General features: G+C 42.4%; 1 protein-coding gene across 5 annotated transcripts in view; it reads right to left on the reverse strand.

Annotated features, from left to right (window-relative positions):
* WASHC1 (WASH complex subunit 1) overlaps positions 1–18,715 on the reverse strand; it is a gene marked incomplete at its 5' end in the record, with an annotated part of 40,971 nt that overhangs the window by 17,614 nt on the left and 4,642 nt on the right. For 4 of the 5 annotated variants that reach the window (XM_082280247.1, XM_082280245.1, XM_082280246.1 and 1 more), the window contains one exon: positions 12,242–12,395. In XM_082280247.1, coding sequence (XP_082136373.1) covers positions 12,242–12,390 — 149 coding nt within the window. Of the gene's footprint in view, positions 1–12,241; positions 12,421–18,715 lie in introns of those variants that run through there. The other variant, XM_082280243.1, reaches the window with a different exon arrangement.

The following is an 18,715-nucleotide window of genomic DNA, read 5'->3' on the forward strand; positions in this document are numbered from 1 at the left end:
TCTAGTCCAATCCCCTGCAGTGAGCAGGGACATCTTCAGATGATCCAAGTTGGTCAGAGCCTTAGCCAACCTGACCCTGAATACTCAGAGCAATCTGTTCTGGTGTTTTACCAGCCTCATCACAGAACATGTCTACATTATATTTAGTCTGAATCTACCCTCTTAATTTAAAGCCAGTACTCCTTGTCCTATCACAACAGGCCCTGCTAAGAAGTTTGTCTTCATCTTTCTTATAAGCCTCTTTTAGGTACTGAAAGGCTGCAATGAAGTCTCCTCGGAGTCTTCTCCAGGCTAAACAACCCCAACTCTCTCAGCCTTTCCTCAGTGGAGCGGTGGTGTAGTAACTGATACTAGTACTGTAACTAGTTGTAGTGGTTTGGTTCAAAATATCCATTACTTACTTATTTTCCTTCTGTGAGATAAGAATTAGGAGAAAGCAAAGCAGGCACAAAACTTAAAAGAATATAAAGAAGTTTATTAACACACCTAAAAGAAAGAAAAAAAAGTCCGACTAAACCTTCAGAACACTTCTCTTCCCCCCACCTTTCTCCCTTCTCCCACTGACAACGTAAAAAGACAACCCTTGAGATTTTTTTAGTCAGTTTACCACCTCTAAAATAATCTCTTTTTTCAGTTCACTTAGGGAGAGGAGTCTCTCTTGCTCATGCTATGGAGACATCTCCACAAGAAACAGTTCTCTCATGGCTTCAATGTCACAGCAAGACAACCGCCCGGGTTGGTTCTCTGCTCACATGTGAAAATCCCTTCCCTCAACTTACAGCTTTCCCCACAACTGCTTTCAAGGGTCCAGTCTTTAGCTAATGGGGTAGCATTTTAAGGATGAGCTGTTCAGAAGCAAAGGTTCTCTTCACCCATCTCTGGGAGCATCTTCATCTCTAGGAAGAGAGGTCTTCTTTTTCCCTGGGAGCAAGGGTCTTCATCACTTTCATCTCTCTCTGTTCAAGTTTCTCATCAAATCACAGCTACTTCAACATTTGCTCATTTCAGCACAAGTACTTTTGCTCACAACTGCAGTTTGAACGCTCCACCCCCCCATGCTTTCATGAAATTACAATGGTACTCTGATGTATCATAGTCCATCACCATAGCCTTACAAAGGAATTTCAGCTTCTAGGTTTGAAGCATCTCCTCTTTCTCCTCCCTCAGGGCTTCAGCTCTTCCTTCTTCACTGACTTTGGTGTCTTTACGGTATTCTCTTCACATGCCTTCACCCTTCCTTTTTTTTTGACTTGGGAGAGGATTGATGTCTGCAGGCTTCATCTGTTCTGGAGAAATCTTACAGTACTAAAAGGGTTAATCTCACCCGGGCCTTGCAGCTGGAATTCGCTTATCGCTGTTGGTCACATGATCTTTGCCGGGCAGAGCAGCCTCAGATGAATTTTTGGCCGCACAAGGCGAGGGCCTGCACGGAGCAGGGCCGCGGGCTCCGGGGCGGCTGTCTCCCGGCCGGCACTGAGGGGGCTGCGCCGCGCGTCCAGCGAGCAGAAGCGGCTGAGATCTTCAGCCAAGCCGCGCCGCGGACCCCCAGTTACCTGTCCGAAAGCAAGAGAGAGCTTTCCCGGGGTTTGTTCGTTCTTAAATGTGGATCACAGAGGCGTGTCAAGCTTCTTAAGTGGCTTTAAAAAGTTTCCAGTATTCACACTAGCCAGTTGATTGGTTCTGTTGGGTCTAGAGGAAGCTGTAAGCAGGTCTTTGCAAAGAATCACTTCAGTGGCTGATGGAGCCCCTCCTTAACTAAAAACCCAAACTATGCTAAACCATGACACAGAAAAGTATTTTTACTAGAAAAGTTACTAATAAAGTATAGTAACTGGATTGTTATCTTTAGAGTCTCCACTCATCCTCGCAAAAATCTCGTAAGTATTTACCCACTGAAGATAAATCTTTTGTAGCAATAGCCTTAAGTGTTTTCAGTTTTGTTTATCTTCTTTTTTTTAATCACTTGTTAAAGGAAGGCTAATCCTGTTTGGACAGAATTTTACAAGACTGTCAAAAGTAAGGGTTTTTTCCATGTTGTTTGAAGTAATAGATCTTATTTGGCAGATAGCTTGAGAAGGTGTTTTGGTGCCTTGTAACCTTAAATTAATCAACTGTGTGTACACAAACACTAGTTTCTCCTTCTCACATCAAAGCTCCATTCTCAGACTAGCCAAAGATCCTCCTGCCCGTCCCCATTGAAAAGAAAATGTGTATCACTACAGAGTCACAGGAAACACAAGCAGTGGAGAAACATCCAGGTGACCCTGTGGTGAACTGTATCAGGCGGTAGGGAGAGCTAACACCTTTAAAAGGTCTGAGATTCCTCTGCATCACTGAGGGTACTGTGTCTGATTCTACATAGACATTATTTCTGTTACACAGCTCACTCTTAATTGACATTACGCTCCAGTTTCCTACTAGCAGTAGTCACAGGAGACAGATCAGCCTCAACTGAAATGTCTGATCTGTGCCCTCTCCCAGGTGGGACTGCAAGAGAAATTCATAAGCCACCAGCCAGAAATGCTGTTTCTCCTGACCTTCACCTGAAGGTAGCAACAGCAGGAAACGAGCACTGACAAGTGGCCCTCCCAGCCCTTTTAGCCTGTGCCTCACTTGACCAAAAATACACCCCCATGATCATGTGGGAGAAGTGACCATTTGCAGAGCCTTCCTCTCCCCCAGCCAGGCAGTTAGGAAGTTACTCTTTATTCCTAGCTTTCCTCCATACCTTCCAAATGCTTTTAAATCAGTTTTCTTGACCAAGGTAAGGAGTACTCAGTTACACAAGTGTAGCAAAAAACAATTAAGTGATCATCCCTGCAGGTCCTGCCCTGATGTAAGGCTGAACATATCAGGAAAGCTGAGCTCCCACTCCTTTATTGGGATGGAGGTTTTTTACACCATGACAACACACAGCACAAACACTGCTCCTAGTCTGTTGATCTCACCAAAACAAGCCATTGTCATCAAGAATAAGAATACTGAGCAAAACATGCCTGCCTCCAGAGCAGAAAATGATCCCTGGTGATAGGAGTTCACACTCTCATCGTGCTCCAAGAAAAGTACTGCTTTTCTTTGCATTTAATCAAATATCCTTAGAACTTCATAGCTTTTCACCCAAAGATCTCAAAGCAATTTCCAAGTGTTAATTAAATCTCGGTTGCTTGTGAAACCAAGAGTGGAATAATTTGTCCCCTGGAACAAAGAAAACCTAGGGAAATTCACAGTACAGTCTCAGCAGATCCAATTTTCAGTCCATAATTCATTAACCTGAACAATTGTGCATTAATTCACAGGAATTAGCACATACCTTTCAGTAGTTGCCTAATTTTCCATTTTGCTGAGTTTAAGGCCACCTGTGCAAGTTCATCTGCCTTTTTCAGTGCCTTCCCATCACCAAATCCATCCCACTGCTGCTCTGCAGAAAAAACTACAGCCAGCAAGGACTGACACAAAACATTGATCATTGTCTCACCACCACCACTTCTTTCTTGGAATCCAAAATGTAGCCTTTACCCACACTTAGAACACATGTCTACAAGTAAAGGTTTTTGCATTGACTTGAAATTTTCTCCACTTCCAAGCAGTTGATGGCAATCACATGAAATTTTACTAGAAGATCACAAGTTGAACCCTACTTTTTAATAACACATATCTAAAAGCTATCATTTACAAGCTAGTGCTTACTCTATAAAAACTGCTGTCCTGCAAAATTGGACTTGAATATTCAGGAGAAGGAAAGCCTAACCAAGAAAAAGGACTTGCTACCATAAAATGTCTGTTTCAAAGACAACTACACTTCATCTCTTCTCAAAACGCTTACTTCCTTTCTGACTTGCATCACATAATAAGGATCTGCCTCTGTGGTCTTCCCTCAGTGTGCTGACCTGCTGAAGTTGTAATCAGATACTTGGTAAATGACCAAACCAGCCTTTGAAGCATGACTTGGGGTGTCCAGGTCACTTTGTTTTGCACTCAGTACCATGTTTCTGGTTATCATGTTTGTTGCAGTGATCCCTGTACTTTTCAACAGCTTACATCTCAGTGAAATTTCTTCTATTTCCTTGCACTCACTTCTTTTGCTCAGCAATGATCCTGTTCAGCATCCTGTGAGGAGTAGCGTGGATTCCCAAGACTCATTCCAAATTTTGCTACAATTAAACAAGTCCAACCACTTAAGATACACTTTCTCAGATACACCAGCCCTTTGGCAGTTACAACCCCTCCTCGCTAACAGCTTTTTTTCCCTTTCTCACCCTTGCTTTCAGAGAGAACTTCCTTAATGGATCCTCCTCTTTCAAAACAGGCCTTCTTCTCTTAAAGGAAAGATATCTTCACATATTTTTTGCAAATGGAGTTTTTTATTTCATAATACTTACTCTTCAGAAACAGAAGTTGTTTAGTGCTACTTCTTCATTTTCCTACAATCAATTGCAGTCGCTCAAATCTCAGAAGGCACCTCCTATGATATGCCCATCAACAAGCTAATTTGAGTGTGCTTCTTCAACAAATTAGAACAACTCTTTATGATACCTTATTCATCTAACACCTTTCCTGAGTGATTACAGCACTTTCTTACTTTCTTGAGGAATTTCTAGTTACTTTTCCCCTGAAAACTTTGGGCCACGAGCAGAGATGTTCCTAACAGCATCAAAAAGCAGATGCTACCTCTCTGCTTGCACGGACAGCTGCTCTGTCATTTCAATGAAACAGTGTAAGGCATGTCAGTGATCAGACACCTTTAGAACTGGTCTAGACACATGATTTCATTTTTTCCATTGTCATTTTAGAAATTACCTTTCCCATGCACTAACTCACAAATAGTCATTGTTGGAAAGACTATCTTTACAGTAACACCAGAACAAGTTCGTACAGTGTACCTTCTAAACTTCCTTCCCCACCCCAAAACTGCCAGACCTCTAAATTCATACACTTTAATAGCTTAACCACTTTCCCTGTGACATACACAGGAAAAGTTCTCATGATCAATGCTTTAACAGCAGCTAAACCCCTCATCCTAGCTAAAAGTAAGCATGAAGTGTAATGAAGGGCATGATTTTGGCTGTGTGGTTGGTTGTTCCCCATCCCCTAAATTGCCCATGTGCTAGAAAAAAGAAAGAAAACCCTGCCAGGTGCTCAGTTGTGAGCTTCTCACCCTCCCTTCCTCAAAAGGAAAGAAAACCACATGGAGTCTGAGTTCATTCTGGAATTAACAAAATCCAGGATGTCACTTTCAAAAGTATTGTTGAAGCAAAATCAAACTACCCAGTTACTGGGACAAAGCAACAGAGAGAACTGCACTGTGGAGACCACGAACTTCCTTGCTTCTTGGTACTGAGCTATTGGAATGTTATATATGTGTGTGTGTGTGTATACATATACATATATATATATATAAATATATATATATAAGACTGTTATATATATGTCATAGATAATCAGAAAAGCTATTCCTACTGCACTACCACAGAGCAGAAGTGCAACAGCTTTACCTCCTCTTCTAAAAGGAATTTCTTGTTATGCCTCTTAGGCATCAAGCATGTTTTCAGGTTCACCTTTGCTGGTTGATCTAAAACAAGAGTCCTAGAAGTATATTAAAATGCAAATACCTGGTTTTATAATGCACATTAATCCAGAATAAGGATCATATTCTTAGATAAATTAAGAAAGGAATCCAATTCACCATGCTGTGCCAGGGAAAGCAGGGGAAAAAATTATTAATGGCACAGCATGGTGAATTCCCTCAATAAAATGTATGTCTGGAGGATTTAGAGAAGGGGATGAAAGTTTCTGGAGCCTGGGATAAAAAATTTGGATGGCAGAGTGTGTTAAAGAGAAACCCCAGGTGGGTAATTTAGGTTCTGGAGGATTTAGATGGAATAAAACCAGAAACTCCTTCCTTAGCATCTACAAATGAGTCTACTGTCTCCAAAAGCACTGCTCTGACTCAACTGTCAGTTGCATTTATATCTAAACCCTTATAACCTTCCCCATTTGCAAAACCCAGCGACAGCACCACAGCAAGTCAGAAAGAAGCACCATGGAAAGGGAATTTAATCCACCAGTCAAGGGTGAAGAACAGACCTTTGGCGCTGGTGCTCCTCCCCCAACTCTCCCCTCGGTGTGCACACTTCCCACTTCCATAGGAGACAGCCTGTAATACACATTTCAAGCCACCCAGTGTTATTTTCTAGACAGTTTTCTCCATGCTGAATCCCTAATGGAAGTCATGCCTGTAAAACAAAATTATTTGTTTGAATCTCTCCCTCCAGGGCTGACTGAGTACACAAAAGTCATCCACAGGAACAGAAAATTACTCCAACACGTGTGAGTCTCCAGTGTCTGAAGCTGGTTGGGAAGGTAGAGCTATCACTTTGTGTAATAAAAGAATAACATGGCAGTTGTGTCACAAATAGTGGGAGAATCTGACAATATTGCCAAAACTGTGGGCTAAGAAACAAGGGAACACTTCTGCTGTGAGGCACACACTGATTTGTTGTTATGATCTGCCTCTCCTTGCCTATTTCCAGAGAGCCACAGCCACCTGTGCTCAGGGACCAAGGGGTAAAGGAACAACTCTCTGGATGGGGAAGTTCATAAGATCTTTGCCAAAACCCTTTTAATTAACAGAGACTTATTGCTGGACAAAATTAGCTCACAGGAACCTGAAGGCTGCTACTCAATATTGAATTTTCTCCAACAAGGAACAGAGCACAAACAAGAGACTTCCCCCTCACGGTTAAAAAAAAGCACAAGCTAAAATAAATCAACAATTAATATGTACTGAAATTACCTTAGTTTCTCCTTACTGTTTGCCTTTCCTACTGCACATGCCATCTGTTTTGATCAAACTGTTTCATATTTCCACAAGATATTCCACTACCACTGTAAGAGTAGAAAGAACCTTCTCAAGAGCTCCTTAAAGTCTGAAATTGTTGTGTGCCTCCTTTTACTTAGCAGCTTTGAGACCAACTCCAGGAGTAGCAGAATACATCTCCTGCAATTTTGCACAGATCAGATCAGGTCCCAGAAGATCTTAAGCTTAAGGATTTTGGCAGCATCCAGAAAGAGTTGCAACCTAGTCTCTTGCAGAACAGTCACTCCCCCTTTGCCTCTTCTTAAGGGTGTAGGATGCCTGTTAGTGCCAGCTGCCCCCAACCTTCCAAGCATGCTGATCACAACCTCGAGTCACCTCCTAAAGTCTTCTTCCTACAGTCTGGGAACCTCTGAAGCTTGTCTTGGTTTGAAAGACAGGTGTCTGTTAAGGAAGGCAGGAGCCTCCCTTGGAATGGAAAATGTAACCCCCTTCCCTCCGAATTATTATAATTTTGAAATTAAGGGGCTTTCGGGCAAAGATATGAGAAACAGGAATAACAGTTCTTTACTAGTGTGTGTAACAAGGCAATACTATGGAAACACTGGCCTAACCTGACAGAGTCAGGATACGACCTGACACCCTGCCTGGCAGGGTGGTGGTAGCAGTCTGATTAAGTGGTGGCTGCACTCCTCTTGAGGTGAGAGACACGGTTCTGCTGAAGCAGTGATCCTGTAGAAGGGTCTGGTCTCCTCTGAAGGTTCAGTGGTGGCTATGTAGCTCTTGTCCTCTGGGAATCCAGTAGGTAAGGGCTGACTGCGGTGTTCCAAACCTCAGATTATATCCAGGTTGGTTCCTCCCCTTGGGTGGAGCATCTCACAAAGGGATGATGTAATCTTATGAGGCCCATTAATAGGAGACATCTCCCAGAGGGAGTTATCAGGGATGTGCCACGGAAGAGATAAAGAACCCTGCCCCACCTGCTTTTAACAGATGGTGATAGAATACATACTTTTGGTTACATCTTACATTGTAACCTAAGACAAAGCTACATCTTTACAAGCTGTCAAAGTTAGCTTCCAGAGGATTACAGCACATGAATGGGGCCTTCCAAAGGGTGCGCTACACTTAAAAGGAAAATAAATCCACATTACTTGGACATACATCTACAAGAACAACAACTATCTGCAGGCAAAATGTCTTCCCCGTACTCCATTTCCTCATGTCTGCAGGACACTCCACTCACTCTTTACCTCACTGCTTCTGCTTAATCTTCCTGGCAGCAAATGACTGCTCCCACAGCCTCTCATGAGAGGTATCTGAAACTAAACTAGACCTAGCATCCTCTTTCAGATGACCCCTGGGATAACTTCAAAGTGCCACGAGGCACTTTGTTGTTAAACAAGAGTCATAACACTCTCAAATTAACTGGAGAAAAATTGGTTCCCTGTGCTACAGTGCGTCTCTTGGTGTAAACTCACCTGCCTGATGATGAGCTATCACAGTGGACAGCTCTCCTCCTAGAAAGATCCAACCCTTGCAGCCAGCAGAGGAACCAATACCATGCAGTGTCCAAGCTCCAAGTTGCATTCCAGAGCCCCACTGCACAACAGACAGCACAGTACAGCTTGCAGCAAGACCCTTCTTGGCAAGTTTCCATTCCACAGGCCTCCTAAATACAATACATTTACACTGATGTATTCAGTCCCCCACTTCCATTACCGATCATCATGACTAATCACAGTAATAAGTTTAAAACAAGGAGGGCTATAAAACACCCAAATGCACCTCATGATTACGATTTTGTTCCTATTTTCAATTTCAGAACGACTCACATCTCAGCTCTGCTCCTGTCCTAAACATCCCTTAAGGCTCTGCTGCCCAGCCAGCTACTCCTTACCTTCCTTATCACAGCCTCACCAGATTTCTTCACCACCCCTAACAGCATTTCCACAGTGCTTTTGTTTTCCAGCTACGGTTCTCAGTTAAACTTTTGCTTAATATTAAAGACCTTTTCAAATATGTAATATGAAATCAGTTTGAATCCAACTGGGGAGGAAACAGGATACACTGGTTTTGCAAAATATTATTCCAGACAAGCAAAAGACACTGAATAAAGATTTTCAAAAATAACAACCAGAAATTCTTCTATAAACTGAAAAAAAGAAGTACAAGGATGAGAAATTTTGTACACTGGACAATTTGGGGTTGGATCACAAGCAAAGGAAACCAGGACCTTGATAACAACATTCCAATCCCAAGTATTTGATTTCTTTCTACTGCTGTAACACTCCATGAGGTAACTTGCAAAAGCAATTTTCCACACATCTATTACTAAAAAGTGAACGCTTCGAATAGCAAACTGACAATATTAGAGATTATTAACATTTCCTGCCAACACAAACTCCTCAGAAACTGAGAAATCCCAAAGGACAAGCCTACCTAACTAGGGGGGCATATCAGGAAACCTAAACCCATCACCTATTTCAAGTACTTATCACAACAACATTCTTGTAAAATATTCCAAAGCACATGATTTCAACACAAGCTCCCACCCAGAAAATACCGGTAATGAGAAAACAAATAGATGAAAAACTACTGTTAACTGAGTGTTTAAACTGGTCATCCCACCTCCTGTTATCTGTATTAAAAACCCTCCTTAAAAGTCCAGGAGTTAAATTAAAATAGGTATTATGTCAGATTGGCTATGTTAAGTAATGGTATGTATTAATATCTCAGTAACTACAGGCAGGGAATCTGATCTTTACTGCAGCTTCCACAACAGATTAATTACTTGGATTCAGTTAACACAAGCTTAAAACTTCCATTACTTCAAAGCATAAATTTGAGAAGGACATGAAGCCTCTTGATCTCCTCACAGCACTGATATCAGCACCAAGAGGAGAGGACTTCCTCAGAGGAAGGCACTGCTGGACAGCACTGGCCTAAGACATCAACCTGTATTGCCCAGCAGCCAAGAGCTGGGAAAAGTCAGGAAAAGGTCAGGTGGGTCTCTGCTCCTGAGGGTTAGGAATATGATGGAGAGGGATGCTGAGCTGATGTATCCTGCTCGAAGTGATTCCTGATTGCAGTCCAGGCCTGCTCTCCAAGGCTGGGCCAAGTGGGGATGCTCTGGGTCTCAGCCGTAGCTTACCTGTGGTTTTGCACCTGCACATCCCTTGATTGCCTATGAACTAATGAACTCTCCAGTGTCTCATTCACCAAGTATCTTGCCACAGGTAATAACAAGTAAGCTTCTTTGAGAATGATTGGAAAGAAGAGAGGCTGGCAGAGACTTGTCACATGGATTATTTCCCAAATTGCCCAAAAAGGGGGGAAGAGGAGGAAAGCTCCTTGTATTTTCTTCTAACTCCCTAAATGGAAAGGTATCTTTCTTGTGCCATCTTGACGCATTCATTTTAAGAATTCATACTCAATTGTCATGTCAGCAACAACTGAGCAGAAACTTTGATTAGCTAAAATGGAAACAATGGAAATATTCCTTTTTTCATAGAAAGTAAGAGACACTTTCACTCCACCTTCAACAAAGCAGATTGGCTTGCCACTCTCAAAAGCACTGTACCAATCCAACTGTTCCCACAAAACAACCTCAGAACATCTGCATCTTTGTAGTACTGAAGTAATGAGTTTGACACACTCAGCCAAGTCTCCCACAGTGAACAAGTTTCCTCTCCATCAACACTGCAAGCTGCTATTTTGCAGATCAGAACAGTCAGCTTCCCCAGATAAGGCAGCTCCTTCCTGGAAATGGAAGACAGAGCTGCCTTATCTCAGGCAAGGGAAGATAAAAGGTCACTCTTCACTAAGTGGCAAAGTTCTCACCTTGAGAGCTTTGCCCCTTGATTGACATGGAACAACCAAGGTCACGGAACTTCTCATCAGATGCCTGCATAATTACTAAATTGCTATTAATTATATCAGAGAGCCAAGACCTCAGCGGAATGGCAAAGCAAACAAAGAAGCCAATGAAGCCTCCTCTGTTGTTGGAGAAAATTGGTAATTAAAAGTCATGAGTGCACCGAAGAGTGAGGGAACAGCATCACAGTCACTGTTCAGTACTCGGGAGTGACTTGCATACAAAGCAGCAGGCTTGTCTCCCTAGGGAAATTACAGGGTACTGTGTTAGACAGCAGTGAGGAGAGGAAAAATAGGGAAAAATAGGGACAGAGAAAGAGCAACTCCTGTATTACCAAGAGCTTTATTTGCCCCACAGAGAGAGACAGGCCAACCTGCCAACCAGGCCCAAGTTTGAGAGGCGCTTTCCACATGTTTACGGCAGCTCTAGAAAGCCTTCTCCCAGCCTTAGATCATGACGTGTTCCCCTACTTTGAAGAGCACAAATGAAGGAGACCTTGTCTTCAACCTAATCCAGCTCACACACAGCTCTTGCCCAAACAAAGAACTATTCCAGTGGAAAGCCTTTATTTCCCTCAATAACCTGAGCTCGGCCTTGGTGACTGCTCTTCACCCAAAGGCTGCCCTTCAAAGTAGCACTATCAGAAACCAAAGAACTTCAATCTACCCTTAAAAAAACCCTCCAAAACTCAAAAAAAGACAGAATGTCATGACCCTGCTCACACCATAATAAATTAAACTGGATAGTCATGGGACCTCCTGAAACCAAAGCATTTGCTTTTACTAATCAGGCTATGAGAAGATAAATGCTGATCTGTTTCCTTCCCAGTGATACTACACACCATCTCAGAGCACTGAGATGTCAAAGATGGCACTGGATGGAAAAAGGTATCACGTTATCTACCATCATTTGCAAGCAAACACAAGAATCTCTCTGATCTGCTACATAGGCAGTCTTATGGATCCAATCCTAAACATGATCATATGCAACAGATGCCAAGTCTGGACCAAAACCTTGAAGAGATGGGCTTAGATGGATTATGATACTGTGGCAAGAAACCCAGTCTCATGCACTCAGCCCTTCCAACCAAAAGGGAAGTGCAAAACACCAGAAGCCCAAAAAGAACAGTTTGTATGTTGCAGAGATCGGAACAAAGAGACATTTTCTACTTTGCTGCTTCAAGCACAATGACTCAAAAAGACATATCTTCAAGATACTCTAAATAACAAAGCCTCCCCTCTAATACATGAGCAAGAAGGAATAAAGGATAAGTGCAGCAGAAGCAGTAATGCAATTTGTGGAAGTCTGCCACTGAATAAAAAATTAATAACCAACAATCTCTGGCTAACTGCAGCCATTTCATTATGCTTAACTTTGACAGACTCGAATCTAATAAACTTACATTGAAGTGCATCTGGTCCTTTTTCATCCCTTCTCTGAACTTCCATTGCTTACCAACACAATGCCCTTTTACTGCTGCAACCTAATCACAGCACTCTGTTTTGTAATGCTGAATGCTGAGCACCCAACCCCTCAGGAGAGCACTTTACCTGTTGAAGATATCACCCGACACCTTTTGCAGATACTGAAGTGCATCTGCCACCTGCTGCACAGCCTCCTCCCTGCGTAGGTCTGGCTGGATCAGGGGCACTGAATATGTCTGCCCTTCCAAAAAGTGCTTCTGGGCTACTGTGGCCATTGTACCTAAAGGAAAGAACAAATAGGTCATTACAATAACAGACTGCCATTTTATCACAGCAGTTATTCAGGGACTTCTACTTTCTGCTCCACTAATTACTTTAGGAAAGCATTTGCCACAGAATTGGTGAGCTGAGGAGAAAGGCACAAGTAGTAAGGTTGACATATTGGATTTCTAATAAATTCAAGGCAGCTACAGTGAGGTGGGAATCTCTTGCTTATCTGAATGTTTTTGGAAACCTTCATTTCATTTTAGCATGCTACTTAACAAATCTCTGCTCAGTACTGTGCTGAAAACAAAGGCCAGAGTTAGAAGCAAGGTCAGTTCAGAGTGGCAACAAGACTCATCAGAAATCACCCTGTCCCCTCCTCCCTTTCCTCACATTCCATGTGTGCAGATATATTTCAGGTCATCCAACCCTATTAGCAAAAGGCAGCATTTCATCTTACACTTCTGGTCCAAGAAACACACCATCAGTCCCTTCTAAGAACAGAAGCCATGAAATTACAAGGCATGCATGTGCACATGCCCCCTTGCTCCAAGTAGGTTAATGAGAGTTCTTCCATTCTGAGACTCCCAGGATCTGTTTGTTGCTTCTGGTGACTGGATTGTTCCTTAGTAACTATCTTGAAAGAAGCCTCCTTATTTTAGAATCCTTTCACATCTCAAGCCTAACCAGTCACTGAAATGTTTCAGTTGTGTGCAACACACACATGAGAGCAGTATGCACACTTTTGGATACAGCTGGGCCAGTACCACTGCTCTATAGCTCAGCCAGGAGACAGACGATCACCCATCACTCATGTTTCCATCCTGAGCCTTGCTCACCTCTCCCTCAGCAATTCCCAAAAAGTCTGCCTCTCATGTCTTTACTTACAAAAATAACAAAAAAAGTTCCTGGGACGTGGAAGAATATAAAGACAAAAAAAAATCCATTTCTCTGAGCACATTAGAAATTGCAAACTCACAAATACATTACTGTTAGGACATTCTGAAGAACGAACAGAGTAGAGTATCCATAAAGTTTTCTAACCCAAACTCTACTGCTAGGTCTACATAACTCCCTTCAAAGTTGTTTTCTCTGTGTCTCTTCCCATTCAGGCTGTAAAAACACACACAGTTTACAGGTGCTCATGACAGGGTTTCATCACACAGAGCTCTGTACCTCTGTATAAGAAAATATTCAGTAAGTTCAGGAGAAGCAAAACAAAGGAGGATCAAAAAACAAGGTATCAGAAACAGACAGGGGTATCTCAGGATGCACCACATTCCCTCTGTGGTACTTGGAAGTCTGCAGGAGCTAGTCCAGGGAGCACTGCTGTGTGCAACCTGCATTCCTGGCTCTATGGCAGCACAGGCTGAGAATAACATAGAAACACAGCCCACACTGGAGAAATTCACAAGACAGGAGCCTAAAGAGATAGTCACAACATAAAACAACAGTTTAATATGTGAAAATTAGAGGGGTCTTCACATATTCTTTCAATTCCCTATCTTGCTTTATAAAATGAAGAGATAACAGATTAGACTTGCCCACAGCCATTTCTGTACATTTAAGAAACACCATCCATCCTCTCCAAATTTGTCCTTCAAGATGAAGGGTAGAAAAAGTACAGTAGGGTAGAAAAAACTTTCTGTAAATGTGATGTGGCTGTTATTTAAGGGTATTCTTTTTGGGATGGGGGGTTTACTGGGTTGTTTTGGGGTTTTTTTTTGGTGGGTGTGTTTAGAAATGTATCATATGTGATGTAGAAGCCTTTCCACAGCTAACAAATTTGCAAGATCAAGCCCAGCCATTAGAGAGCTGGCTCTGCTGCCTGTCTAGGAAGCCTAGACCTATTCTATTTCATTTCATGCATCACTGGCAGCCAGACTCTGCATCTGAACTCTTTAGCGGCAATGTTTGCACACTGATTAGTCTTCTTGACTGGGCCTACTCAGCAGACAGGAAATTATTATTTAGAGCTGTAAAACATACAAGTTAATCTGAGAGGAGTACAGCTAATTTTGAGACAGCAGTTTTTCATCTGCTGACCACAATCAAGCTTCAATCCTTTTCCTTTCAAATCTACTATTTGACTGTCACCACGGAATAAAGCGAGCAGATAACACAGCAAGGACGCGACTGTGAGTTACTCTGGCCCCAGCAGCAAAAAGAATTTATGATCCTCCCTGCCACTGGCCACAACTCTGCTGTTGCATCAGTGCTGCTGATGTTTGAGATGCCTATTTTTAACTCAAATCAGTTCAATGACCCAATTTACTGCAGTCAGATAAACAGCTGTAATTGTCCAGTCATGAAGCATAGTAGGAAGCAGGGGCAAGAAGGAAACTTCTGAAACTTGCCTCACTATCAAAACCTGTGTAAAGGTAATCCTGAGAAAGCCAAGCTTTTCACCTCTTGAGACCAAACGAGACTATACAGCCCCAATATGATCTCTCAGATCTCTTACCAATCCTAATTCTCCTAGTGACCTTTCTAAAACCAAGCTCAGTTCAGCTGCTGACTGACAGATTTTCCCACTCGGGAGCAGCACTCCTCTAGCTTCCCCCAAACCATTTCTTTCCCAGAAGCTACAGACTGTCCTTCAGGTCCCACTGCTGCCCTGCAAAGAGAGGAGCACCCAGGACTGGGCAAAGCAGGAAAATCCCTGGATGCTCCTGCTCACACTGTCACAGTTTGTCTGTCAGTAAACTTCACCTTCAGAGGTTCTCAATGAAGATGCTCAAACGAGCTTCAGATTCTCACCTTTCCTAAGAAAACCACAGTGGAGAAATAAGGCAGACTCTGGAAACTGCTGCCAGACACAGATACAAGAGATAATTCCTTCTGTGCAAGAGAACAAGTTTGAGATCTACAGCAAGGAGGAGCGAAAACAGCAACAACTAAATGACTAGACTTGGGCAAAATTCTATGCTACAGCTGCTATTTGTTACCTCTTAGGACCAAAGTAATTGGAGAAATAAGCCAGTTTTAAAATCAATTTGAGTAAGGGCCTCACCACATGCTTAGAATAAAAGGAGAATTGCTTCACATAACAGAGAGGGACTGTAGGAATAACGAATATTTTAACAGAGAAAATTCAAAATATTCCCAGCAGAAGCCAGGAAGGAAAGCAAAGACTGAATGTCACTTAGTAAGACTGACTCTTCCTTTATCTCAAACTCCAGTGCATTGAGAAGGAAGCAGCACATTTTCTTGCCATGCTCCACTATCAGAATTAGTACATTAAAAAAAAAAGTGAGTGCCGCATGTGAAAATATGTCAACTCTTCTACCCTATCCAATGGGTGCCAAGCCTTCATGTAACATAAACAGCAAAGGTGCAAATAAACTGCTTATACCTTACACATGGAAGGGACTTTTAGCAAAGCAACAAACTGGTTCCAGCATCACTCCAGAATCTTACAAAGGGAGCTGGTGTGTTTCAGCAGGAAGTACAGCATGCTGGAATTATGACAGCTGATATGAAATACTCTGATGCTACAGTGAGAAATGGACACACATGCCCAAAGCAAGTATGAGTCATAAAAACAGATGTCAGATCACCCAAGAGATGTAATCATTAGTGGTGTGACCACCAACGGGTCACACAAAGCAGAAGAAACAGCAATATAGAGCTTTTATTTTTTTGTAATCAAAGAGGCTCTGGAAAAGAGCTGCAGCATCTGGGGGCTCCAGCCATTCTTTATTCAATTATTTTTTCTATGTCAACTTTCATGATCAAGACAAATAAGCTCTGATGTTATATAATAACCTCATTTACCTTATTAAAGTGAAAACAAAGAGAAAAAGGTTGTTTTCTCACTGCACCACCTGCTTCCAAGTGCTATGTCCTGATTTGGAAGTTCTGACTAAAGCTACTGACTGCTCAGATTTGCACTTCTGCCTTAAGCTGTCTGTGCCTTTCACCTCCGGCAAGCTGCTCCAAAGCTCCTCAGGGCTGGTGGCTGTCCCTCTGCACTCAAAGCTGTTCTCTCCCTCTCAGTTCCAACACTCATACTGGCAAAAGCTGAGAGAAACAGCAAGAGTGGGAAACAGAATCAGTCTCCACCAGACTGTCTTGCCTTTCCAAAAGATTTAAACCAGGCCAAATACAGGCTGAGCACTCCAGGGTTTTCAGGCATTTGGAACCAAGAACTGGGCTTACTGTTCACTCACCACAGCCAAGTCTAATACTCAAGGATATGTGAAGCTCTGCACCTGGAAAAGGAAGTATACAATTCACTGCTCTGGACAGGCAGAGAAATACTCCACCTGCTTTGCCCACCTCTCTCCATAAGAATAAAACTTTTTATGTTAAGGCAAGCTCAAAAGAACTTGTTACAGAGCAAACAGAGTTTGTAAAAGAAGCAACCTTTCCTAAGTTCCTTAGAAAATACTGCTCTATGGAGGACTGACCACTGGGATAATTATCTAAAAGAAAACAACCCCACAACCTTAAAATATCTTAGTTTTTCAAAGGAACATAAACAAAGGCAATATTAAGAAAATAGCCTGGCTGCCCTCAACACAGGCAGAATGTAAAGCCATATACAAGCACTTACCAGATGTGTACTTTGCTGTGAAAATAAAGGGAGAATAAGGCAAGCCATCAACAATACCTGCTTCCTTAACATGTTTCAAGAAACTAAAAAGAGCAGGCTCAGGGGAGAAGAGGGATTAAATACTTTGAAAAAAATCAGTGTGTATACTTCAAAGCTACAAGGGCTGCTTTAGCAATTACTGTGCTGCTGCTTCTGTCACTGCACTGGAAAGGCAGCAAGAACTGGAGGCCTTTAATTCCCACAGGCAGTAACATCTCCAAAAAGAAGTGGCAGGCTGTCTCTAACCCTATGTCTCTCTTTTGTAGGATCCTAATAAAAGATCAATGCCTTGTAGCCACCTGTGAAGACATAGAGATCAGCAATATGCAATAAAACACAGGTCTGCACATCCCTCACCACATACCACTACCCAACTACCACCAGTATGGTTCCACAGTGGGAACAGACCAAGCCACAAATGAACTACAGGTTAAGATTAAACACACTGAAAAGATGGACTAGACAGGCTCTGGGCATAGCTTATCAGGAAGTGCTGTTTCCTCTAACAGAGGAAAGTCACATCAATAACTTGGTTAACGGTGAGAAGTCATCCCAAATTCTTCACCGAGAGTAATTTCTTACATGTAATACTTTCTACCATGTTTACCCGGACAAACATTTTCCCACGGTCAAATCTGCTGGCATATTCAAGTCATGCCTTGATTGTTCTGGAGGCTCGCCTAGAGGCTATCCCAACGAATACCAGAATTAAATCCTCCAAGGAAAAAATATGAACAATAAAAAAAGATAATTACATCACCTTGTCCTCCAAAGATAAAGCACACTCATAGGAGTTTACCAGCTGCAAAAACAGACAACTGTATTTAAAAAAGAGACTTGAAAAGCTAGAAAAGCAAAACATGTCATTGCACATGCTCCTCCTGTTCGGGGGCAGGATAAGGCAGTGTGTGCACATACACAGATGTAGACACTGAAACAAAAGCCAGTAATCGCTCAAATGCAGCATAAGAGCCTACATACAAGTCCTATTATTTTGCAGGAAAAAATCATTCTGCCCTGTGTTGACATTTGCAGGAGGGGATGAAATTTAGTCCTCCAGCAGAGCACACAAGAGGTAACTATCCTGGATAGGAGAGAAGGATACATTTCCAGAAGTGAGATAAGAGGTTCACCACAGTCCCTGTGCTAATCCAACTTTACATTTTTTTTGGGGAAGCAAGGTGGGGGCAGGAGAGAAGCACTTCAGTAAGTTAAGAGGATGAAAAGTCTATTTATATTTTTTAATTAACCATCTTCTACAGTGTTATTAAGCAGCAATCAAAGATGCAGATGCTACTGATTTGATTGGCAAGAAGTACACTGTGCTGAATATTAAGGAACTCTGCCCCTATAAATAGGTCTAATCACCATCTGAAGGCTGGAAGGCAGTGATGAAAGAAAGCATTAATAAGACCCTAATTAGGCCCTGTAGCAGGCTGTACTCCACCAGGGTGCTCATGTTACTAGGTGTCTCTTATAGTAGTGCCCTCAAACTCCATTGTAGATGTTACTGCTTTGGTCTCAAGACCTCTAGTAGCTATTTTAGACAAGACTGGGGTTTCTTCATCTTTGGAGCACTTGGCATTGGCGAGGATTTTGCCTCCGAGCACTACTCCAGGAACCAAAAGGCTCTCCATTCCAGCTGTCCCACCCCGCCCACTCTCAAGGAGTGAATTAAACTGAAGAGCTGGAGTTCCCCAGACACAGAAACTGGCAACAGGTGCTGGAAAGTGAAAAGC

This window comes from Coloeus monedula (genome assembly GCF_965178545.1).
Source record: "Coloeus monedula genome assembly, chromosome: 4".
NCBI classification, from domain to species: domain Eukaryota; kingdom Metazoa; phylum Chordata; class Aves; order Passeriformes; family Corvidae; genus Coloeus; species Coloeus monedula.